This window comes from Microtus pennsylvanicus, chromosome 4, assembly GCF_037038515.1.
Source record: "Microtus pennsylvanicus isolate mMicPen1 chromosome 4, mMicPen1.hap1, whole genome shotgun sequence".
Taxonomy (NCBI): domain Eukaryota; kingdom Metazoa; phylum Chordata; class Mammalia; order Rodentia; family Cricetidae; genus Microtus; species Microtus pennsylvanicus.
Genome location: NC_134582.1, coordinates 100,956,031 through 100,982,756, shown reverse-complemented (window position 1 = coordinate 100,982,756; position 26,726 = coordinate 100,956,031). Strand labels below are relative to the sequence as shown.

Below are 26,726 nucleotides of genomic sequence, written 5' to 3'. Positions count from 1 at the left end.
ACTGGTGCTCACGGCTTCAGTCATCACATATCACCGTGCGTTTCCACTCTGCCCACCTGGAGCAGCACCCTTCCTTCAGGAAGGCACGGTGCCAATGACGTGCCTCTCAGCCACTCCCACTGTTTTCCTGTAGCACACTTCCAGCCTCTGAGAACAGTCCTGGCCTGACGGAACAACTTCAGAGGGTAGATACTGCTGAAATTCTACAGATGAGGAAACTGGGGCTCAGAAAATGTAAGGGATTTAACAAGATCATGAACCCAAGAAGCAACACAATTCAAATTAAAACCAGATCTGCCTGCTCCAAAATGTAGTGGTATCCAGGCACAGGTGGCACGAACCTGTATTACCTTCACTCAGGAAGCTGAGGCAGGAGGATCATTTGAGATCAGTCTTAGTTGCACAGTGAGACATACATATGTATATTTATTCTTCCAAGAAAACAATTTCTCACATAAAAAAATAAAAATAGAGAGAATGAGACATTAATAAGCTTAATTGAAGCATGAGATTTCTCACCAATATCTAAATCAAATGTTCCCATTTTTCCTGTAACATGTCTATTACTTAAGAGATGATTTCTAGCAGGCCTTTGAGCTTACTCAGTGGATAAGGGAGGATACTGACAGACCTTAAAAGCAGAGTTCTATTCCCAGGGCCACAGAGAGACAAGTTGTCCTCTGACCTCCATATTAGCATGCCTGTGCCAGTGTACACACACACACAAACACACACATGTACACACCAAACCCCACAACCCAACACCCTCCCCCAACCTACCACACATGCCTACACATCTGCCTACATTCTTCCCAGATCCCCACAACCCCACACACACACCACACACACACCATACCTTTTTCCATCCACCACATGTCTATACACACTTCACACAATCACACATAGCACACATCCACCTATCCACAACCCCATACACACTAAATAAACACGTATATTTAAAAACAACAACAACAAATAATAATAATAAAACGGTTGGAGAGCCAACTCATCAGTTAAGTTTTAACTACTCTTGCAGAGGATTGGGGTTCCATTCCCAGAGCATATGAGGAGGCTCATGACTATGACTGCAGTTTCAAGGGATCCAAAGGCCTCTTTTGGCCTCTGAGGACACATGCACACATAAAAATTTTTTTATTTTATTTTTTTGAAGTCTAAGAGGCGACTGCTATAGTTTTTTTGCTGTTTGCTTTTCCCTTCCAGGGCAACTCTCCTCTCAGCAGCAGTGAAAGCCTCTGAGCCTTCTGCCATGTTGGTAGCCAGAGCAGCTTGGCCTCCTCATCTGTCTGACAACATCTGTAAGAATATAGACACATACTTCCTGTCCCACGTGGAAAGAGCTGCTACTTATAACGGCAGAGACATTTCTAATCGCCGGTTTGGTGCTGCCAGTTTTAAACACCAGGATCTTAAATTTAGCAGCAGCCCACTAGTGTTCCCTGGTCCCAAGGCACCTCCAGGCCCCGGCAGCGGCCCACCGGTGTGCACTGATGCAGAGACAGCTCCAGGCCCCAGCAGCAGCTGGTAAAAGGGAATGCTAATTCATTACAGATGGTAGAGCACGGCCTACATCTTAATTTATTTACATTTTCAGAAATTTTGGATCTGCAGTGACAACGTTAGATTATTTTAACATGTAAGTTTAGACTTTTTTCAATTTGGTCCATGCTCAATAAAAATTAATGTTTATATGTTAAAAAATTCTTTCAATAAGCTCAATTAGACCTATATTCCCACAGTTTGTATTTTATAAGCTATTTAAGCTGCTAAGCCTTTTCTGAATGTCTTATTACACAAATCACACGCAGAGCTGGAACAAAATTAGGCTTAAATTGTACCAAAATGGTTCCAACAGAACTCTTACACGTGAGGGTATGCTTGGTGACTTTGTATTCTCCAGCCCTGCCATTTCAGTGAGACCAAGAGTTTAAGAAATTGTAAGATTATTAAATAGCTCTAGAGATCCCCCTTTATTTTTATCACTAAAGGCAATGGTAACCATAAAAAATAAATTACTGCTTGATTTTGAATAGCCAAGTGCACAGAGAAAGACTGGACCAGGCTCAAATGCTCACAGCGTTGCTGCCCCCTCCTGGAGGCAGTTATCCTACCCCGACTTTCCCAGGGACAACACTGAACATGAAATCCTGTATTTCAAACACTAGAACAGGCTCAAAATTCTCCTAAGCTTTATTTATTTATATTAATTCAAAAGCATGCATGCACACATGCACACACATAAGCATCTAGTCATAAACAATACTTCTCCATCAGTTTTCCACTTACTGAGAAAGCTAGGGAGCATTCACTTTAAGTGTCTTAAACCATCCTCCCAATTTCTCAAGGTATTTTTACATGAAACCCACCCTCTTTGCTCTGCTATATCAGGGTAGGAAGTGTTCCTGAGTGCAGCTTGGTTAAGCTTATCAGAGTCCCATCTCCTCTGAAACCATTCTCCTGTCAACGAACATGTTGCTCTCCAGTAATTTTAAATCTTGCTTTATACTTCCTTGTTCCCGTTTCATCAAGAAGCAAAGTAGCTCCCAGTGCCTGCACCCAGCTTCCATACAACTGTAAGGAACCAAAGCACAACCTTCCCATCCAGGACCCCAACCCCCACCCTGCCAACACAGACCTGGGGATTTGCCACTTCTAGTCATCAATTACTGAAAAGAGGCTTCTTTGATTTCCTTGCATCTCTTTAGCAGATCCTATCTCTGCAATCCACCTACCACACATATGAGTTCCTCCATACAGCCTCCTAGACACCAAAGAGGGCCAAAAGAATATAGAAAAATAAGCAGGGTCAAGACAGTGTTAAGAAATTACAATATGAAACAAAGGAATGAATGCCCTTTAAGAGTTCCACAGATATAAACAGGATGGCTGACCTTGGTGCCTGTGGCTCTAAGTCAACAGACCCCCTTTGGCAGTCAGGGCTTAAACTGCTGATTCTCAGAGTTCACTGAGAGACAGAGAAATGGAGGTCCTGGGTTTTACACCATGGTTTGGCTGTGTTACACTGAAACCTATTTGTGATTCAGTTTCTCATTTACATTGAACCACCATCCCAATCTCTCAGGTTATTTTTACACTGACAAACCCCTTTCCCTGCCACTAGTAAGTTATAGTCCGTATCTAATAAAGTTCCTAGGAGATGGTGATTATAAAAATTATCAAACACAACAGCACTTGGCGTATAATAAATGCACTCTCTCATAATAGATAGATAGATAGATAGATAGATAGATAGATAGATAGATAGATAGATAGATAGATAGATAATGTAATTTTCTTATTCTTCCCTAAACCTAAGGACTTGTGATTTAAGGAATATACAAACAAAAAATCAATTTGCTAACAATTTAATAAGCTTCCAAGTTTTTTAAATGCATTCTAAAGTTTGAAATTAAGTAATCTAATTGTTCTCTAAATCAAATAATGAATTTGGAGTTGTCATTTAAAATGATTGTTCTTATACCCCTTAAGAATTCGCTATAATGTTTGAGTTTCCAAACCTCACACTTAAGCTTCGGGTTTTCATTTTGAGCAACCATCTATAAATTCCTACAGCAGAGAGACTCATAACTTGTCCTAGTCTATTAGGTGTCTAGAACAAACACCACACATTGAGTGACTTATATATATGCATGACTTACTGTTCCCAGTTCTGCAAACTGAGTTCTAGAGTAAGAAATTGGCTAATTCAGTGTCTGATGAAGCACTGTTTCTCGTAGCTGGAAGCATCTAAGGATGCTCACAAGGCAGAAGGACAGGAAGACAATCAGGCTTCTCAGGACAATTTTCTAAAGGCAAGAATTCCATTCACCAGGACTTAACCCCCAGGGTCCTTTGAAACTAGTGAATGTCACTCCTCTGCAATCCTACACTAGCCTCAAAGCCAAGATTAATTTTTTTGTATGCTTTGAAGACCCTGCTAAATGTTATTTTTACTTAACTCTGAGAACAGTTTTGGTAATCAAATCTATAATACTGAATTAATTTTCTGAAGAGATAATCAGGAAAGTACACATTTGAAAAAAGTAAGCCTTTTCAGAATAATAAAGCAGGTCTTGCTCTGAAATACGTATCTTAAATTAAAATAAACATTCTTGAATATATTTAGAGACACATGATATATATATATATATATATATATATATATATATATATATATATATATACTTTTGTGACTATTCATGTCTGCAATTGACAATATCTAGAACTCTACAAATATAATCTCTTCTAGAAGGGATACACTTGTATCTTCACTAGCCTTGTGTCTCAAGCAAAAGATAGGGAGCTGAAGCGAGAACTCAGTGGGAGAGGGCTTGCTATCATGTTCAGGACCCTGGATTTGATTTTCAGCACTGCAAAAATCAAAACACAAGATTTTAGTTTAGACGTCTATGTGAGCTGAGAACAAGTCATTTGTAAACTCTAAGCCTATGGTGACCTTAATAAGCATTCTTAGTTAACAGGGAAAGCACAATGCTTTGTTAGGAAATGATTAAATAGCATAGCAAGGTGATGTATAAATTGAACAGGGAATTTATATCAATTTCCTAAAACAGAATTCTGCGTCAAATAAAACATTGAGTTTGAGACATGTGAGGTTTAATCTTCTTTTTCAGTCTCCATGGATTTGGGATTGCCATGGATGTACACCTTTGGGTGGGTGTGTGAAGTTGTGAGGATACCTATACTGGTTTCCCTGACACTCAGGGGTCCCAGACTGAGTGGAGAAGAGAGCAAGCTGAGCCCCAGCGTTCACTGCTCCTTCCTGATGCAGATACCATATGACCAGCTCTTTAGGGCCTTGCTGTGTCACCAAGGCCTGCCTATCATGAGAGATTGTTAAGCTGTACATTTCCTCTTAAACTGTGAGGCAAAATAAATCTATTTTAAAGTTGCTTTTCTAGGGACTTTTGTCAGAATAACAACATAGAAAGGGACATAGGGAACCTAGACCCAAAGTCTGGAGTGTCAGGAAACGAGCTCTTGCAGTCTATACCCAGAAAGGATTTAGTATTAATTTCCAAGCTACAGTTAATCTCTTAAAGGGGACTGACAGCTGCAGTGTTATAATTGGGATTTTAAATGCTCTGCAAAAATTCATGCATGGAAGTTTCACTCTCAGTTGGTGATGTTTATTGTGAGGAGATGGAAACCATAAGAGATTGGGGAGGGGTCTTAAGGAGAAAGCTAGTCAGGGCAATACCCTCAAAGCATATATAGGGGCCTCGATCCCGCATCCTTCTAGCCACCAAGATCTAAGCAAAGTTTTCTGACGCTCGGTCTGTCACATCTATTGACTAGTTGGAGTCCTGACGGCAAGTGAGTCAAGCATCATTGACAGAAACCTCTGGAGCAGTGGGCAAAATAAATCCTTCTTTCTTCAAATCACATTCACTTCCATATTTTATGACATGATTCAAAAATATCTAAATCAGGTATCAATGTTTGCTCAACGTTGCTAAGGGTGCTTACAAACTGGTGTTCTCTCATCGGTGATTGCCTTCTTCCCTAGGCACGCAGGATTGAGCTGCCTGTACTCCAAGAGGAAATCATACCCACAGATGGGTGAGAAGAAAAAACCTGAACTTGGATTGGAAAAGCATCAAGTCTGTTTTCAGATATCACTTGCTGAAATCCTATAGGTTAGAATGTGGGCAACAAACATTGTTTTCTATAAGAGATTTAAGATTCTTTCATATATCATGCTACCCTAGTTCCAGATTACCTTGAAGAATCTATCACCCACTGCTTTCGAGATATGAAATTACTAGCCACAGAGATATATTTTATTATTTAATGAGGACATAAAAAAGTTATATTATAGAAATGTTCTTTTTATATTGATAATACTTGGCTTTAATCCCATGAATTTCATATCACAGGTTTAAAATAAAATCACCAAGAGAAAGAGCCCAGACATTCCCACAGTTGTCTAATTACCTTTAGTCACCCAAAATTTCTGGACTATGACCTTTGAAATGTGGGTATGTGGCCATCTTTGCACGTAAGGGATGGGAAGATCCTAGGAAACGAGCCGGTGCCTCGCCATCTCCATATTCCTAGTCTCAGCAAAAGCAGCAAGATGTGAACTCCCTGCCGTCATCCCTGTGCTGCCCTAAAGCTATTACGTACGCCAGCAAGTTCTGAACACTTTACTCGCTACGAAACAGACCTCAGACACGTTTTCCTTTTTTTCTTTCATACTATTTCACCATTCTTCAGTGCGCAGCTCAGGGGCACTTATGCTACTCATTAGCCACATTTGCATTCTGCTCTTTCTCATTCTGAAGCTTGTCTAAAAGATAATTTTTAGCTATGTATGAAGCAAAAGCTGCATCCGCTTGTACAATTGAAATATAGTTGTAAAATAATTAAACAAAATACATGTTAGCAACTATTAACTCTTCTACAAATATATCATACTTTAATTTGTAAGTTGTTCCAAAGGCCAAAGATCACTCTGCTAATTTAAATAAGCAGCTGCTCTACTTTATTAAAATAACTATTGAAATGGTAAGCAGTTTAGAATTGGTAGTCATGTGACTGCCATTAATGATGGCTAGCATGATTCCCAAAGAAAATCAAGTCGATGATTTATTTTAATACAGTTCAGATGGCCGAATCATGAATGACGTCACCTCAATCCACTGCTGAGAGGAGATACTGAGCAGATGAAGTGCTGTTCAAAGTCAATGTCGCCCTGACTTAGGGGACAGAAGGATTAATGAGAAAATGAGAATCTGCCACATGGTGCTGCTGGGCCCCTCTCTGTGGTTTCAATGCATGCAAAGCCCCAGGGCCCCACCTGGTACTCTAAATGTGCACTTACGTTTCATTACACCTTGGCCCTTCCTATGCATGCGACTCTAAGTACCGATTCCTCTCATTGTCACACACCTCTGCAGTCCCACAGCACTCGACTGTGAAAACTCCCAACTCCAGCCTCTTCCAACACAAGGCCCACGCTGCTAAAACCACACAGAGTAAATTATTTGTCACTCGACGGGGTGCCAATTCGGTTTCATAAGGATGACATCACGCCCATTTTACCAATAACAATGGCACTAACAAGAACTTGTAATCAACAAACCTCAGTCCTCTCCTAGCCCTGGCAGGTGCAACTCTTTTTATGCTAAAAATAAGCCAACATTAGCTTCAGCTGAAAACTATTTCTTTTATCACAATGCTAAGCAGAAGTTGGCTTCCATAAGGCAGTGCAGCTGCTGCTGCCAAGGCCGCTTCTGCAGATGCCTGCATTAATTGTATCAAGGACATACTGAAATAAGTGCTTATTCAGCACAATGGCTATTGGGGAGCAGCTGGAGGCACAAGACAAACTGTCTTGAAGGGAATGCCCCAGCCCAGTGTGTAAATTACAATGATGAAGTACAAAGAGTCTAAGTTTAAGGGTCTAATACAACTGCAGAGCAGGGCAAAAATTTAGTGTTATCAGTAGAGTCCAGATCCAATAAATAAGGAAGAGAAACTTGTGCAGATTTCACCACCATTGCTTTTACCGTTGTGGGTGATATTGAGACCCATTTCCACACAGCACGAAGGGGAAACTCATCACTAAAAATATCAGTGCTGTTAGAATATATTCCCCTAATGTATATGTAGAGGGTGGTGTGTGTGTGTGTGTGTGTGTGTGTGTGTGTGTGTGTGTGTGTGTACGCACACACATTTGCATTTGCTAAGCAGCAATGCCAGAATAGCTCTGTTTATTTACACATAAGCAACACTTGGCTGAAAATTGACTCTCTGACTAGCCTTCTTCCTTGGTCACTCAAGCAGGCTCCCTATAAGCAGCAGTTGTCTGTTCTTTGGGCATTTCTCGTTCTCTTACATTAGTGACTCTCAATGAATTCATGGTGATTAAACACTATTCCAGGTGACAGGTAATTACAGAGTTTCTGATCACAGCAGTTGAGATAGGGATGGAGAAAATATGCCAGCCAGCACCCCTGGAGGACAGAGCCTAAACAACAGGCCAGGGTCAGATTATGGTGTCACGTGTTTCTCTCTCAGCCTTTGCCAGGGTCTCTGAAATCACATTTATCTTCTCTAGAAAAGTTTCAGTGAGGATGGCCACACCCACACATTAGCTGGGAAATTAACCTGCGACCACACAGTGGCTCCAATAACAAGATCTCTGCGATTCCATCTTCAGTGTGAGCCTCGCACAAAGCTACTCAGGGGCAAATCAAGACTCGGGAAATTAAAATTGCTTCTGTTGAGGAATTAAAAAATATAGAATGGGTAAGACATGAATATCAGCCATCCACATAGTACAAGTACACTTTATTTTCACTTCAACTAAATGTTAAAGGTGTAGTGCACAAGCAGATGGGTTGCTAGGAAGACTGAAAACCATCCTCAGACAGGATTAACTACACCTGTACTCTGCCTGGAACCCAAGCCTTCACTGCCCCAGTCACCATTTCCATGGCTACATAGATCTTCCCAGAAGATGTACGTCATCACAGTAAAATGCTGTTACTGTCATCTGCAAGCCGTGATATAACATGCATTTCCATACAATACCAACTAACTTCAGATACAGGCTAAGATGATATATGAAGCTGGATGCTAGCCTTCCAGCCAAGTTTATCCTAACAAGCACCACTTGAATGACCTCATGACCTCACCCCAGTAACCCAGCATCACAGTCTAGAAAATAGTTTCTGTATGAATAGTTGAAGAATTAAAACATAAATTTTAAAATGAAAACAAACTACTGTATTAACAAGAAAGCAAGACAACTCTTGTATCCAAGTGGGTCTTGATGATGTCTGTCCCTTGAAACAGTTCTTTGATGGTACTTGGTATCTGACAGCTCTATTAGCCTGGAGCCTTATCCAGCATGTTTATTTTTAATGGGTTTCCTTTACAAACAGCTGCCTAAGATGCTAGCTTTTTCATTCTTTCTTGGGCCTTTCGTAAATATTTGCAGCAACTACTCATTAACCATTGCACATCTATTCAGTCCTGCTGCATGGCCTGTGAACTGGAACCGGCTTTTCTCTTATTTTCTATCTGCTGGCCAACTAGAAAACCCCTGCTGTTTGGGTTCAATCTGTCAAGGTCCAAATTATTCTCCAACTGAGAGCTAATCAAGGGCGTCTGACCTGGTTTGCAAATAAACTAGGAACAAAAGTGGGTTTATTTTTTCTTTCTTGGGAGCCCTAGTTCTCACAAACTAAGGCAAAATACACGCACACCACGGATGCAATTGCTTAAAATTGGAAACAGGCACAACTGCCCACTGACGACGGCTGGGTTTTCCAGGCGCTTCAGATGTGCCCATTTTCAAGCTATAAATCCATTTTTTTTATAGAAATTGGTTTGCAAATACATTCCAAATTAAAAGTCACAGTTCATTTAATGTAAGTCTGAAGCATGCAGAGAATGTAGATTTGAAGCACTCGGCTAACCCAATGAGGACTCTGAAAAATTCAAGTATCCCCATTGATGCCAAGCTTCAAGTTGCTGGGTACACATGGCAGAATTAAGCTTCCTGGACCATTAACATCATTACTTTATCCATCTTATATAGACCTCTACACTATGAAATATGAAATAGTTTCTGCTTTAAACTTTCAGCTGCCCCTGCTGTCGCTGTTACTGACAGGCTCATTCTGGCCAGACTCTCACTCTATAGCTCAGACTGGCTCTGAACTAACAATATCCCTGCCTCTGCCTCCTCACTCTGAGGTTGCTCCACTGACATTATGAATAGTTTCATCAACTAGTGAATGTGCATAAATGAAATATTACTAATGTATCACAATAAATTAAGGTCCCAGAGACAGAAGTTACATCTAGGGTCTGAGGCTCAGGTATCTAATCTTAGAAAACAGCCTAGGGAAAAAAGGCTGAGGGTAAAGGAAAGTCTCAGGACATCATCCCAGAACATTATGACTGCAATTCTGTGAAGGGTTTCCCTTAAATTGCTATCAACTGACAAAGTGACCAAGTTACTGCTATGCAGTTAGCTGCACTGCAGCAGCAATGCATTTGCAGCAGGCAGTACCTGAATATGTCAGTTTCCCCAAGAGACCACACAGCACAAGGCAAAGTGCGCAGGCTCATCAGTGAGGAACTCTGCATTTGAAACTCATCCCCAGATGGGAAGCAGGACAGCAAGCGCCAGCAGCCACGAGGCAAATGGAAGGATGGAATGCAAGGCCAGAGAAATGTATAAATTCAAAGATTATCTGGTACCCAGGTCACAGACAACACGAGCAGCCATAAAGCATGGTGGCATGCCACTTACATCAAAAGCATACCACATTTATCAAAACATTATCACAATGCAAAAAAAAAATCAAGGAACAAAATAAGAGATGTACAATGATTCCACCAGGTTTATGAAATAAGGCTTTGTTTATTTAGGATTAGCAGATTTGTGAGTTATTTAAAGATTCATTTTATTATTGGTATTTATATAAGAATGTGGATCTATGTCTGGTGTGTGTATGAATATTGGTGGTTCCTGTGTCGCTGAAGTTACAGGTGAAGTTATGGGTGGTGGGACTCGAACTCTGGTCTTCTGTAAAAGCAATACTCAGTCTTAACAGCTAAGTCACCTCCAGTCCCAGGTTTGTAGTTCTGATTTCTGGAATCTATGCTTAAGAAAACTCAGCAGTCCCATGGGTAAACATATGATATCATGAATTAGCTGACCTGCATTTGAGTAAGATCTGGTTTCACCCAAAATGTATCCTGCCAAAATTCTCTGTTTTTCTCTTTTTCTACAGTGTCCTGGGTAACACAGCTACCATTCTGGAGGAACATGTGATTCAGTACTCTGATATTTTATTGAAAAAAATGAAATATCCTGTAGTAATAAGGGCGACGGGGATGCGTACCCAACACCTCAGCTGCCTGCTCGGCTAGCTTATGCCCGAAATAACAACACACAAACTGTATTCATTTAAACACTGCTTGGCTCATTTCTACCTAGCCTCTTCTAGGCTGACTCTCGCATCAATATCCTGTACTATAACTTTAAAGCAAGTTCTAGTTAGAAACTTGTCATTGTTGGTTTTAATATTCGAGCATTCAGAGACAATTCAGAATATAAACGGAATTGTTTTCATATCCCAAATCCTCTCCTTAAGAGGAATTCAGCAAACATTTGTTAAAAAAAACTAATAGAAACAATTAAGCAAAGCATACGCACTGACCTCAGCTAATGTGTCATTTAAAAAATTATAATTCTCTTATAGTTATTCAAAGTATGCTATTTTAAAGGTCATCAATTTAAGTCAAGAAACATGCAATAAAATGCAAAACACAGGTTTTCAAAATTTATACAAAGAGCTATTTTTCACATGACTAAAATATTTATGAGTTTACAAAAAACATACATTACTTGAAAATCCAGTTCCAAAAATATTGCTGGATACATTTAAATGTTGGGTTAACCATGTTAGAGAAGTTATTTAAAAATCTTTATTCAATTTATTCTCCACTTAACACCAAGCCAAGCTCCTCCTACCTCCCCCTCTTTTTTACATAAACTAATTACATAGTGAATTACATCTGAAAGTCAGTGCAATCATAACTAAAGGTCAGACCATCGAATATAAGTTATTTCAAGTCTGAAAAATAAAGCCCAGATGTTACTACAGTGAATAAATATAGATATAAAAATGGAAATGAATTCACTTGGTAGAGTTTATAGCAACCGTTTTTTCAAAGCGAAATGATCTTTTCTTTTAAAATGAGTTTCTCCAACAATTCCTATGTAAAAGATTATTGCCTTTGTTTCAAATATTCTGTCTTGCTATTATTTGTTTATGTCATATACATATGTATATATTAATATTCACATGTATCCAATCCATGTCTTCTCCCCTAAATGACCTCACATCTATGAACAATCCTTTTTTTTTTCCTTAGCAATCAAGGTGGCTATTTCTACCAACCTGAGGATCCTGACATGTACAAGATTTATTGTGAGGTTCCTACCTCTGGTTGCTAACTAAGGCTTCCTATCTCGTCATGAGAAACATCACAGCATGTAGCATGCACTCATTCCAAACAAATTCACTGAACATGCGATCAGTGAGCCCTTGGCAGCCTTCACTGCCACAGTGGTCAAGTGGAAGGCATAAGTAGACCACTCTACATCTAGCAATCCCAGTCACCACAGATTAAAAAAAAAAAAAGAACTCTGTAAGACTGGGACAGACTGTACTGCTAAATGACATGAGACAGTGGCTGAAGAACAGCCATGAGAGCAAGTGATGGAGGGCCAGGAAAATGTCATTCCCTAGGACCTTCTAAGGTCACAGTGGGTAGAATGGCACCTAAGACAACTTCTATCAGAATCAACTAGAAGCTTAAAAATGCAGGTCCTCCCTACACCCGCCAGTACAGCATTCCCAAGTCAGCTAAATATCCAGGAAATCTGCATATACTTTACATTAGGGAAAATGTGCTTAAAGTCTGGTGTTTCTTCTTAAAAGGTAACCCAGGAATGGATATGTCAAACCATGCATATATATTAAAAACAAGTTTTAAGAGCACAAAGTGATTCTCAGGCAGTGGCTTGTTTTTTCAGGTCCTTCCTCCTTGTTCATTTCTTTGAGTTTAGTCAGATAAACCAAAGTATGTTTTCCACTGTGTAAGAATGTAGTAAGGTTAGGATTATGGTTTTAAGAATTGCTGTCCTATCACCAGGAAGCGTGAAGGATGGAAAAAGCCCAAGCTCACAAAAGCAGCGACTCAACTCCAGTGTAAGGCATTGTGCCTACTGATAACAGTGGGACGGAATTTTGTACAGGATTTTGTCATTCTGATCAAGAACAGGATAGTTGCTGTTCGGCTTCCACGGTTGTTGGTTCAGTGATCTTAGGGAAGCCACTTATTCTCCCCTGCCTCAGTTTTCCCATCTGGAAGCTAGAAGTAAAGCATACTTAAAAGGCAAGCACTGTGGGAGCTGACAGAACAAAGCTGTGTCTGCGAGACTTAGAAGATCGTGACTACATAGTACCTTCCTGTTATTCGTGATTGAAAAAAAGGTGACAAAGAAAAAGGTCCTGGGACAACAAGACACTGGCAAGCAGCAAGCTGCATTCCTTACAACTCTTATCCTCCATTACTTCACTGTTTCCTCTAAAGCACACAGAGTTTACACTTTTTATCCTTTTCTTTGCTCACTGTTCTCTTCTGTTAAGTAGTGAGAATACCTGTTTAATTCATCATTGGATTCTAAGAATTTGGCATGACAGAGGCCGTATATTAGGCCCATAAAAAGATGTGCTGGAGAAATAGATGATTACAATGATAATTTATAAATTCATAGGCTCTAGTGACGCTTTTCTCAAGGTAATGTGCTGCTTTCTTTCCAGAGTGGTCAGCCTCAGAAAGAAGAACAGGATTCTCCATCCTCCAAAAAGATGAACAAATAACCATGTTGCAAGGAAGTCACATTTAAGTCTTAACCTTTTTAATGAGATTATAATAAAATTACATTTCTCCCTTCTCTTTCCTCCCTCCAAAACCTCCTATATACCATTCCCTGCTCACCTTCAAAATCATGGCCTTATTTTCATTAATTATTACTGCATGCATATATGTATGATGAGGTTTCCATAAGTATCCCAGGCTGATCTGAAACGTGCCATACTCTGATCCATCCTCCTGAGTGCTAGGACTATAGGCAAGCGCCACCTAAAGTAGTATCTTACCAAACAGTCAATCATGTAAAAGCCATTGAGAAACCTTTCACAGAAAGAAGGGAAGGCTGTGAAGACAGAGCAGCCAGTAAAGTGCCTAAAGCAAAAGCATAATGCGCTGAGCTCGGGTCCCCCGTGCACCAGCAACACAGGAACTGTGCACGCTGGTGTGAGTCTACAACCCAAAACCAGGGAGGTGTGGATGAGAAGAGCCCTCGGAGCCACTGTCCAGCAGCCTAGACACATCAGTGAGCTACAGGTTCAAAGAAAGATTTCATCTCAAAAGATAGTAGAAGTACATATGTATGTATATATCCTATACATGTGTACTTAAGTGTGTACACAAACACAAAGTGACCAGGAGAGAACTGTTGCGTTGACTAAGGTGAGAAGAGGGTGCAGCCAGGGCTTGGGTCTCTGCTTTGTGTTTGTAGTTGAAGATGCTATCTCTCAGCTTCCTGCTGCATGATGGGTTCTTATCCTTTTGGAACCATAAGGCAGAAGAAACTCTTATTTTTATAAGTTGCCTTAGTCATGGTGTCTTTTTACAGAAACAGAAAAGCAATTAATACAAGTCTAATTAGTTCATTAACACTGATTAAGGGATTATTTCCATAATATAAGGCATGTTTGTTTTATAAACCACGTTTAAAGGAGTTAAAGGTCTCTTGATTCTGCTAATTATAAGAAATTCTGCTTTCAAAGAATCAACTCATCCTCATCAAAATACATGATATTTAAGGAAGAAAAATTTGGTAAAATTAAAAGCTAGGCATGGAAATGATCTAGGCATTGACTCGCAAACTTGTGGAGTTTTAAAACAGACATTTCCTAGCATATAGCACCCTTAGTCTATTCAGACAGCTGTTACAATGTGTCTTAGAATAAGTAATTTAAAAACAGCATATATTTATTACTCACAGGTCCAGAATGCTGGGAGGCCACAAAAAGGGGCCAGCAACTTCAGCATCTGATGAAGGGAGATTAATGCTCTACTTCAGAAATGAGGCCTCTGGCTGCTTTCTCAAACATAGCAGGGTTTATGCGGCAAGTATCTGTCTCAGCCAGGCCTCACTTACAGGCATCACAACCATCTGTGCTCATGGACTAGTTACTCCCCAATACAACCTCCTAATAACATCATTAGGGATTTAACAGGAATAGGGATTCTCAAAGTTTACAAGCATTCAGACCAGAGCAAGTACCTGGCGGACCAACAGAATCTTTTGGAATAGATTTGTGAAATCTGTAGTCTAAAAGTTCCCATAAAGAATGGACAACTGGTACTATGATGCAAAATTCAAATTAAAGCTTGTATGTCATTAAAAGATGGGGTTTTAGGAGCAGGGAAGGCTTTAGGGGCTCCTTTTCCTTCCCTTCAATCACTAACTCCAGAGCAACAAGGTGCCACCAGAAATAGAAACTGGGTCCTATCAGACTGTCAGCAAATTCTGGACTGCCAGTTTTCAGAAATATAAATAAATAATTCTGTTCTTTGTAAACTACCAGGTTTGTGTTGTTTGTTTTGCTTACAAGACAGGATCTTGCTGTATAGCTCTGGTTGGTTGGCTTGGAACTCACTGTGAAGACTAGGCTGACCTTGAACTCACAGAGATCTACTTGCCTCTCTCTGTGCAGTGCTGGTATTAATGGTGTGTAGGACTGGAACTCCCTGCTACTTTGTATGTTTTTGTGATAGTGTCTTACTAAGTTGTCCAGTCTGGCTTTGAACTCTGAAATGCAAGTAATCCTCCCACCTCTGCCCTTACATAGACGGGACTCCAGATATCTACCACCACATCTAGTAGTCTGCGGTATTTTATCGTAGCAGCACAACTGAAAGAATACAGCAGGCCTAACATTGGAATAATAGAGCAGATTTACACCTATTATATGGGAAAATTCAGATCAGATTTTTGTCACTGCACATAAACAGTAAATTTCTTCATTATTTCACTGTTTTGATCAAATGGTGGCATTAGCTAATCAGGATACTTCCCCAAACAAAGCTGCGAGGTGTGGTTGCCATCACCACTTTCCTCTCAGGTAAAGTGTGGTGATTCATTCGAGGAAAACGCACAGTACCAGGCTGACCACAAAGCTACTGGGTTACGAATGTGGCCAGACATTCACACTTCAACCAAATCTAGAGTCCAAATTTATCCCGAGTTTAAAACTCACATGCATAGCTACTAACTCAACATTATTTACTTTCCTTAACTAGAAACTCAACATATAAATAAAGTCATGCTAGCTTTCATGATTTGAAAGGAGTTATACACACTGCCAGAGGAGAGAAAAGTTGTCTTCAAACTCTGCCCAGCAAATTAAATAACCTTGCCTGGCAAGACATGGTGCTGGTGCAGTAATGGTACAAATGTCGTCGGAATCTTCGTGCTTGGTAGGAGACCTACTCAACAAGATGGAACTCATACTTGGCACTATGGTGGGAGCCAAGAACCTGTGGCTAGACAGTTCACGTAGCCTAGGAGAGCTCCTGCGTCTACTGCTCTGCTAAGACAACACAGTATATAATGACTCCTAAGGCTGTATTACCATGCCCACACATTAGTGCAACTCTCCACGCTCATCAGAGAGTTTCTTATTGCAGTAAATGGTGATTACTTCAAAGACCAACAACTGGCCAAGGTGTTGAGAGTAAGAGATTGCAGAGTGTTCTGCCCTAAATGGGGCATCTATATGCCTCCTCCTCCTAAGGTGCAGGCATCACTTCAGAAAAGGGATGGAAAAGACTGCAAGAGATGGAGGCAGTAGAAAAATCACAAGAAATTGGGTTTTCCAGATACAAAAGGGCAATCCCAGATGTGAATTCACAATGCTTGTGGCAGCACGCACAAGACTGTGCAATCACAAGCCAAACGAAAATCCCAGCATGGAGGGGCAGAGAGGGAGAAAAGCCCACTCCCATCTATGGAGCTACTGGCAATTCACAGCTGCCGTGAGAGGGAGACTCAGTTTCCTTTAAGGGTATAGCTCTGGTAGGTTGAATACATTCCAGCTACACACCCACACTCAGAAACATATGGACCACACAAGTTGAACCTACTGGCTTGTTAGTTAATTGTTGTTTGAGGGCACAAAGTTGGCTGGATAGAAAAGGAGGATTGGGTCTGTGAGAAGTTGAGGCAGGTGCAAATATAATCAAAGTACACTGTGTGACATTCTCAAAGAATTATTTTTTAAAAAATAACTAACTGTAAGAATGTAGGGCAGTGGTAAAGCCTAGAGTTCTCAGGGCTCTGAGTTGGATCTCTACTACCACCTACACACACACACACACTCACACACACACACGCACACACACGCACACACACGCACACACACGCACACACGCAAGCACATGCGTGCAATGTGTAATTGTATAATCACTCATTTCCTTAATCAATAAATTCATTTATTCATCAGCTTTCTCTTACTCAACTACATTGTCACTGTTGGATTTTCTAACCCTCTGGCTTCCACCCTCCTCTTGTTAATGCTATCAGAAATGACGCATTAAAGGGCATGTGCTTCCAAGTCTGTAACCTAAATCAAGCTTTTTCCTATATCACAAGCAGTAAGAAATGTGCTAGGACTGACCAAGAGATATAAAGAGCATATGGAGGGCAACAAATAAAAAGAGATACAGGAATTTATAACCTTTGCAGACAGCCAAGGTCCCACTAACAAACATTGTTTTTCATGTAGAAAATTGTGCTCACCGTACGTGACATTGTGTAAGGGTGTTTACGGCAATTTAATATCCACGGGAGCAGGAGAAGAAATTTAATAAGTTTTCAAATGAAATGAACTGACAGCCAGTGTGAGAAACTGCAGACTCTGCAGAACAAGCATGAGTTGTTGGCAGCCCAGAATAGTGCTTCTTCCCAGAAAACATCCCACGAAGGTCAGGTTCAAAAACCATCAGGTAACAGGATCGCTCTCACATTTTTCCAGGGCGGTTAGCATTCCCCTAAACAACCTTCCAGTCCAACTTACAGCTTTCAAAGTTTACCAAAAGTATCCCAGAAACAGAGCAGTCTCAATCCATGCCCCTGGGGAGATGTGTGTCCTACTGTCACCCAGGATAACTTGCAGAATGCTGTTAAGAAAGTGCAAAACCAAAGCAATGTGTATTTATGTACATTAGTGTGGAGTTAAGTGTGCATACCTGCTTCATAAAACAGTAGATACGTGGGAACTGTTAGCAAATGAGCCTCCACACTAACTTCTCAGCTATAAATCTAGGAAAGCAGGAAAGCCATCACCACTAAACATCTGTGTCATAAAATCAACTCTGTATTCAATTAATTCACTAGATGAACACCTGAAGCCAAGGGGCATTTCTTGTTTGTTCTGAAATGGGTTTTCGATGCCACATTTTCCTTACAGGCCCCAAGCTATACATGGAATTACAGGATGCATGATCATTTCTATGTGAGACACTCACCCAACATTTACAAGGCACAGATCAAACCCATACTTGCCACCAGATATGCTTGAACCTAACGTCTTCTACAAAAGGCACCGGGCACTAAATATACTCTCTTGAAAACATAGCTTTTCTGAGGCTTGAGCCTATGAGCAGAAATACAAACTGCTTGCAACAAATGCTCAAGAAATATGTGTTGAGTGAATACAGCAGTAGCCATATGGTTCCAACGGTCACTTTAACTCAGGACCACACCAGGGTTTCTTTCTCATAGACGGCTAGCGTAATATAACGTCCAAGATCCCAAACGGTATCTTGGGTGTTAAGAGCCAGACATGACCATGGCTGATCACCCAGGGCTAGCAGGCAGCAAGATTTTACACAGAGACCATTGTTGGGTAGTCTGACTGAAGGGATTGGCAGCGTTAAGGAAGTTGGAGACAGACATAAAGGTTGCCAGTTTGCTGACACCACTCTAGATATTCAGGTATGTATCCAAACTCCAAAGGTTCTTCTGTAAATTTAAAACAAAGGTCAATGAGCTCTTATCCTAAGACTTACTTCATGGTTCTGTATAGTTTAATTTTCATCATTACAAAATCAGGCATAGTGATATATGTCCAAATGCCAGCATTTTGACAGCAGAGGCAAGAGGATCAGAAGTACAAGATCGTCCCAGACTACATAGCAAGTTATAGGCCTGCTAAGGGCTAGGTGAGACCTTGCCTCAGTACTTCCCACTTGGTACCCTCTTCCGTAAACAAAGAGGAGCGCCTTGAAACACAGTCCATGTGGTTTTAATCTTTTTAATCCCTACACTGTGCAGAGTAAGTACTCAATAACTGTCAGCTGTATCTTCGGACCTATCTGGATGATGATAAACGACCCAGGTGAGTCTTGCGACCCTACAAACATGCACCTGTCTCACAGTACACTATAGATTTTGCCTTCGTGTGTTCATGAAACTATGAAACTTTCTCTTTCCCTGTTTTTCTAGACAGATCAGGATTCCCGGGTTAGTAAAATTATCTTGCGTTTTTCACAGAAAGCTGCTTTATGCCGCTTTCATTTTCATAGTTCATTACATATAATCATTTAATGTGGGGTACTTAAATTCCTTCTAGAGTTGACAATGTATAGCAAATGAATGTAATCTATAGGAGACATTTACTTGATTATTTTATTTGAATATTGCACAAATGAAAAGATAAGGGAATTAGATATTTAACTGCCACATAAATTAATAGAATGCCATTATTGGTCCCTTTTTGATACTGAGGCAAAATCATTATACAGTAATCATGACTAGAGGTGATAGTCAAATGGGGGCTTCATGTAAGCTCCACAACTGAGCAATTTGGATAATACAACAGAAAATCCAATATTGCTCCCAGCATTAACTACTCAACATAGCAGGAAGCAATGTCTCCTCTTTGCTTTTCACATTAAACTTAACCATAACAGGCTGTGTTCTTTGCCAGCCTTCAGCTCGGAATTTGATTTTTAAAATTTCAACAGTAATCCTGAAATCACTAGGCGTAAAAAAATTGTCTTCCTGTTCTGAATGCTTCATCATAATTTACATTATGTCTGTAACTGGTTAATGCCACTTACATAGCGAGGGCTTTTCAGATTTATGAGGGCAGAAAGGGGTGGGGGCGGCAACACACAAATGAGATCTAGAAAGCACACGATAACTGTGAAAACAGCCCATCCATCATCCCCACGTTTTGATTCAGAGACAGAAATGGAAGGCACTGTTTCCACACCACTCACCCTGCACACACACAAAGGTTTGCTCCATCGAGAACACAACTGAAACTGATTGATTAGCTGCTGGAGAAAATCGATACAAATATCCTGGAAAACAGCAGCCTGTGAATGCAATCTGGCCCCGACAAAGTCCTGGTCACTACTTGACATGTTTTTCTAGATATCTAAAAATGCAGCTACAAGGGACCCAGCAATCCCAGCCCAGGGACCACAACTCCAGCTAATCCCTATGATTTTATTAAAGAGAAAAAGAATCCTGACTCAGCAGGGGGGAGGTAGGGAGGACAATTTCCCAACACACAAATACAGACCTGTCTCAAAACTGAAAACCACTGAGAAAGTAAAAAGGGTCACTGAAAAACGCCTAGAAGATTAAAGTGGGTGTAAAAAAGAAAAGCAACTAAGAAACCAACTAAGTATGCACACACTTTATGTACGAGAGAAATGAAGGCCGATGTTTATGAGATAGAGTCTTGACTTCAACGCTGCCTTGTTCAGAAGTTAACAGGTGCCCTTTCGGCAGGCGAATGGAGGAGGGGCAAATCCACACTCAGGAGCCATTTATCTAGAATGGTTCCCGGGCTCGTGCACTTTCTCTTCTGAGTACCACCTGCTTTTCAGTGGCCTGTAGTTATGCACATTCGCTACAGAGACAGGAAATTGATTGTTTTATACACATGAAACATTTCATGAATATGCTACTAGGGAGAAATTACATACTTATCGTATGTTCTATTGCATAAGAGGAAACCTGGTTTCTAATCCTAGTCTACACAAGGTTGTTGTTTTTTTTTTTTTTAAAGAAAAATCATTTGTATTACTGGCACGCAGAAGCCATTAAACAAAATTAGAAAAGGAAAGAAAGAAAAGGCCACAGAAACAGGCTGTGGTGGCACATCTCTGTAATTCTGGCACTCTGAGGGCAGAAGCAAGAAGACTGCTACAGGGTTGAAGCCAGGCCTGGTCCACATAGCAAGCTCAATGATCTAAACAGCAAGACCTTGTCTCAAAGGGGGGGGGGGGTGCTGAAAGAAAAGGAGGGAAAGGCAAGGGAGAGGAGAGGCGGGGAGGAGGGAAAGCACCATCTTAAGGACAGGAAATGTATCTGTACTGATAGCAGAGTTCACTGATAGCATACTTACATTTCTTCTTTGAGAAACTCGTCACAGACCCATGATTGTTGCCCATAGTGGGGTAAGCCTTCTAAATCATGGTAGAATGGTTATAGCTCAAAGACACATGAGTTATTAAAGAATAAATAAGACATAGAAATAAAAAGTGACATTTCTTCTATTATGCTGCCTGTGAGATTATCTTTCGTGATTTGAAAATGCAGACTTTAGAATATTATGTGACCCTAAGCTTCATGGTTCTTTGCAGAAACAAACAACGCTACCTAATCGATGTGTGTATGGTGCCACCTTGCAAAGCTATGTCCTGTGATGGGACAAAAATTTGCATTTTTCTAAATTAGAAAATGAAAAGTGACTGTCATATTACATAACTTATCTATAGAGAATTTTCTCATAAAACACATTTTAAAGCAAAAATAAAGCCTGCGGTTGGATCACAGTCATTTACTTCTGTAACAGACGCTACAATGTTCTACCGAAATTCAGTTTCTCCTCTTGGATTCGTTTGAAATGCCTTTACTGTAAGGAACATACCTGCTTCATTCTTTTTCACACAGCCAGCAGCTTACACATGTCTAGAATTCTTACAACAGATAAAGCTAATTTGGCAGTGAGGAGAAACTGCAGCTTGGAGAGGTTGGACAGAGTTTCAACTCCAAACTGCCTACAGCAGCCCTCCTGCACACAGCGGTTCCCTTAGCAAGGAGAAGGGCCGCAGTGCTACAGGAACAAGGCCATAAGCCAGTCAAATGACTCAGCCACCTAAGACCCAGGGTCCCAGCTTCAATACTTAAGATATTGATACCAAGACAATAAGTTTGAAGCCTACAGTGCCAAAATCCAGTTGAGAATAAAAATAACACACAAATAAATAATGACAAAAATGGCACCATTTTCTGGAACTTTCTTCATAAGCAGCCACTAACTGCTGCTAATCTTGGATAAGCTGAGGCACTAGCCCAGCCCTGCACAGCTGATACTACCAATTAACCAGAGAAGAAACTGCCTTGTGCTGCTCAGAAGAGAAATCAGATTGCTGAGCTGGAAGCAATTACAAAAGTTCCCTAACCAATTTCTAAAATTCATGTCTCCTTTTCTTAAATTATGTATGAAACATGAGTGGGTTCGTATAAAGTCATGATGCAATGCTATCAACAGTAAGGATCAATTATGAAGGAATGAAGATAATTCTTTACGCTTAAATAGCCATGTTGTTGTTTTATATTTTTCACCTTTTTTCAAGTGAAATGAGATAGGTTTTTAAAAGTCTGTGGAATTTCATAATGTTGAGAAGTACCGCCTCCTATAACTTATAATTAACAGTGGTTCATTACAGAATATTTAACCGTGCAAACATGTGTTGCATTTGTTTAATTATATAAAAAATATGCTGTGTTTCTTTATGTTGTGGCATACTTGTTGAATTAAGTAAAGATGTGTTGCTGTTTAGCCTTGCCTGCCAAAGGCACCTGATTCATCTAATAAACAGCGGAATGGCCAATAGCAAGACAGGAGGTATTGGTGGAACTTCCAGGCAGGGAAAGTAAGTAGGAGAAGGTATTCATTTAGGCGTGAGGATTAAAGAAAAGGAAAAGACACTATAAGCCAGCCAGACACAAAGGAAGCAGGAAAGTAGGACACCAAGAATGAAAGAAAGGTAAAAAGCCCCGAGGGAAGACATAGACGATACAAACAGGTTACATCAGTTAAAAGAGCTAGCGGAACAAGTCTAAGCTAAGGTTGCTCATAATTAATAATAAAGCTCCAGGTCTTTATTTGGGAGCCGGTGGGCAGCCCAATGAAAATTCCAACTATAGTGGTTGGTTCATAGATCAGACACACTTGATATCCCCATCATCAAACAGACACATGGAAAGGCAAGCACCAGCCAAAACTACCAGCCAAGATGACCAAGTGCACAGAGAAAGTTTCTATCCAAACGTGTGCCCCTTCTGAAAATTGCTTCCAGGAATCCTGCTGCAAAAAAGACAATCTCCATGGTTTCCCCAGAACAAACAAACAAAACTGACACAGAAAACACAGTGTAACCAAAGCCCAACAACCTCCCTTTGCTTCTTATCAGCACCTGCTCAATGTGAACACAGCAAAGGAGTAAGATAAAACAAATGGTTAAAAAGTTGGCTTTTATGTCAATAAATGAACCAAGGGTATGTTTTTCTCTATTATATGAAACATTCCAAATTCCTGTTGATGAGAGCTTTAAATAGACTGAATGAAGAAATGTGTTTGGAATGCAAACATTGTGACATTCAGGTTTAAGTGCTGAATGCAGTTTTCCAAGTTTCTTGCTAAAAGGAAAAGTACATTGCCAGTAACTATTAAGCCACAAGATGAGGAGACAACAGACATTCTGAATGTTGGGTGTAAAAACACACCATGTTATATAGACAGATTAAAAACAAAGAAAAAAGAGGAAGTTCATGGTTTAAGCAGTTATGTGTCAAAACAACCATGACTCATGTTAAAGATAAGCCTTGCTATTTGCCGAGGGCAGGGGGCACTGATTCCTAGGGCAGGACAGCCCAGGCAGGCTGTTCTTCTCAGGGCTCTGCCCAGTGCCACTACTCCCAGGACCCACAGCTGTGGATCTCATTCACCCCACAAAAGTCCGAACAAAATCCAGAGCTGTGTAGATGATGGCTGACTGACGGACTGACTGACGGACAGACGGACTGACTGACGGACAGACGGACTGACTGATGACTGACTGACTGACTGACTGACGGACAGACGGACTGACTGATGACTGACTGACTGATGACTGACTGACGGACTGACTGACTGACTGATGACTGACTGACTGACTGATGACTGACTGACTGATGACTGACTGACGGACTGACGGACTGACTGACTGACTGAAGGACTGATGGACTGACCGACTGACAGACTGACTGACTGATGACTGATTTCTTTCACTCATTCATCCCCTATTTTCCCTTTTCTATACCTAGATATGGGTGGTGCTGCAATGTGTTGTTTACCTGAGAGTGATTAACTGGAAAAGTCATACAGGACCATAATTAAAATAAACACAGCCTGGATGATTAATCTGATACTATCCTCTGTTAGCTGAGGAGACACAATTAAGCTTCAGACAGCTAAAGAAACTTGAACCATTTTAAAAGCAGAATTGCTTAGAAGACGAATATGACTTCTTAAGGCGACTGACTTCACACATAATTCTAGAAAGTCTTACCTTGAAAGGACTGCTTGGCTCTCTCTACAAGTTCATCAATGGGATAACTGGCCAGGTTTCCTCTGGCATGTTTAGTTTTGCAGTAGGTACAAGCATTGAGACACCTGTTCAAATGGTAGCAATAAATGAGGCTCAAAAACTTAAAGTCGCGGCATACATAAACTGACAGGCAAAACAAACAGTGCAGTGACATTTTAGTAACATTTGCTTAATTTATATGAGATACAAAATAAATTATCTACATGATTCATATTTAACCTCCATGAGGAGCACAGCTGATAATCCTTGTGACTTTTATCTGAGAGAGAATGATCACAGAAAGCCACAGATTATCCTCAACACACAAATGTACAAGCAAAGTTTATAAATATTTTAGATGATTAAACACATGTATCTATGCGAACCCAAGTTTATAAACCCCATGATTAATCAAAGGAAAGCCAACACAAAGCGCCTAGTTTTTGTAAACTACCAGTATTTATTTGGCCATCAAATAACTAGAAATTTTTTAGTATTACTTATATGCAGCTTTTATGGAATATTAGCTTATCCACTGAACTTTTAAGTAATGACTTAACATTAAATGAACAGGGAACAGCATTTTTATAAAAGTGGAGACTTTCGGAAATTTTCAGATTATTTTCCTCTCAAAGAGAAAAATATTAAGACGCTGCTGTGAGCATTCTGGGAGCTACACTGGAAGAGAAAACAAACAAGATGACAAGGGTACTGTGCAGATGTAAAACTGATTCATGGCCCAGCAGTGCTCAGGCACGGGTAAGAAGTTACCTGTCCACACTAGAATACTGGTTCTTTCAGTTTTGAAATGCAATTTAAATAAGATTACCAAATAAAAGAAAATTTTTAATATATAAAAAGATAAAAATCTAAAAACACTGAACAAAATAGAAGTTGTCTTTCCTCAGTGATTCAGTATCCACTTTAAGGAATAAGGCCCTCAAAAGATCATTAATACACAAATGCTTTAAATTTTCATACTATAAAAAACAAAATTTGATAAATGTTACCAAGATGATTGTACTGGTATATAACTGTGAAAAATATATGAATCACTCTCCTTAATAGTTAAGCCAACAATAAGCTTGATGTCTGACAGTTGTGCATGTAATTCTAGGTAACAGAAACATGTACGCTTTGAAAGGTGTTTTACTATTTAACCAACCACTGATCGTGACATTTCAACACTGTTCCTCCCAAGTACTTTACATTTAGTTTAACAATTGAGGGCCTTCTGCAATGTTAGAAAAATGATGCTTAGCTGTGCTGTAAAGAGAGGATAGCCCTTCTGTTCCCCCCTGACTGAAGAGAAATGTTAGACTAGGCACACAGGAGCTCCTTTAGCCTTGTCTGTACAGTGGGGGTGGGGGATGGGGAGGTGCAGAACATATTATCAACAATGTCCACCACACAGAATGGGAATCAACCTCAAAAAGTAAGACAAGTGAATAGCCCAAAGTTAGAGAACAGCTCAGGTTCAAATTCCACCATGCTAGATGTCAATTCTATGTATGAATTTATGTCCTATAACAAATGTGCATCAGGCATCCCTGGGGTGGGGTGGTAGAGCTTTGTTTAGCAGAAATGAGGCTCTGGTTTCCACTTCCAGAATTCCAGTATCACAAACAAAAAACAAGCACCCAAAACAACAACAGAAAGCATCCTCACTACATATACATATACAGGAAGAAAGACGGTCCTCGTGCAGTGGTACAGAGAAACTTTGGGTGACTGTCCAGGCAGCGAGATGTCTCTGTCATTTCTAGAGTTTAAAGTTGCTTATTTCTTGTTTGCTTAGGTAATATTGTATCTTTCTGGAGTCTTTGATGGAGTTGAAGAATAGTTAGTTATAGTTATAATTTTCCTTAGTTATGATAAAGAGAAAATAAATGTAAATATTATAATTTTTACTTGATAACTGTTTTGTTATATGTAATTTTGCTATGTTAAAGTTAAAGCCTTCCTTTTTTTTTGTTTAAACAGAAAAAGAGGAAATGATGGAGGAAGGTCATTGGTTAAAAAATAAAGAAACTGCTTGGCCCTCATAGGTTAGAACATAGGTGGGTGGAGTAAACAGAACAGAATGCTGGGAGGAAGAGGAAGTGAGCTCGGACTCGATAGCTCTCCTCACTGGGGCAGACGCAATGAAGCTCCGACCCAGGATGGACATAGGCTAGAATCTTCCCGGTAAGCGCACCTTGGGGTGCTACACACATTATTAGAAATGGGCTAGTCCAGGTGTGAGAGTTAGCCGAGAAGAGGCTAGATATAATGGGCCAAGCAGCGTTTAAAAGAATACAATTTGTGTGTTGTTATTTCGGGGCATAAGCTAGCCATGCAGGAGCCAGGCGGGACAAAACGCAGGCCCGCAGCTCCATCAACACTCCTTTCTTTGTTCCGTCCAGATAAAGGGCACTGAGAAGCCC

At 40.3% G+C, this 26,726-nt stretch overlaps 1 protein-coding gene across 1 annotated transcript in view; it reads right to left on the bottom strand.

Annotated features, from left to right (window-relative positions):
• The window catches only part of Cdkal1 (CDKAL1 threonylcarbamoyladenosine tRNA methylthiotransferase), a 514,315-nt gene that overhangs the window by 262,701 nt on the left and 224,888 nt on the right, over positions 1–26,726 (bottom strand). Inside the window, 1 exon segment of the mRNA XM_075969982.1 lies at positions 24,283–24,386. Within this exon segment, the coding sequence (XP_075826097.1) occupies positions 24,283–24,386 (104 nt within the window).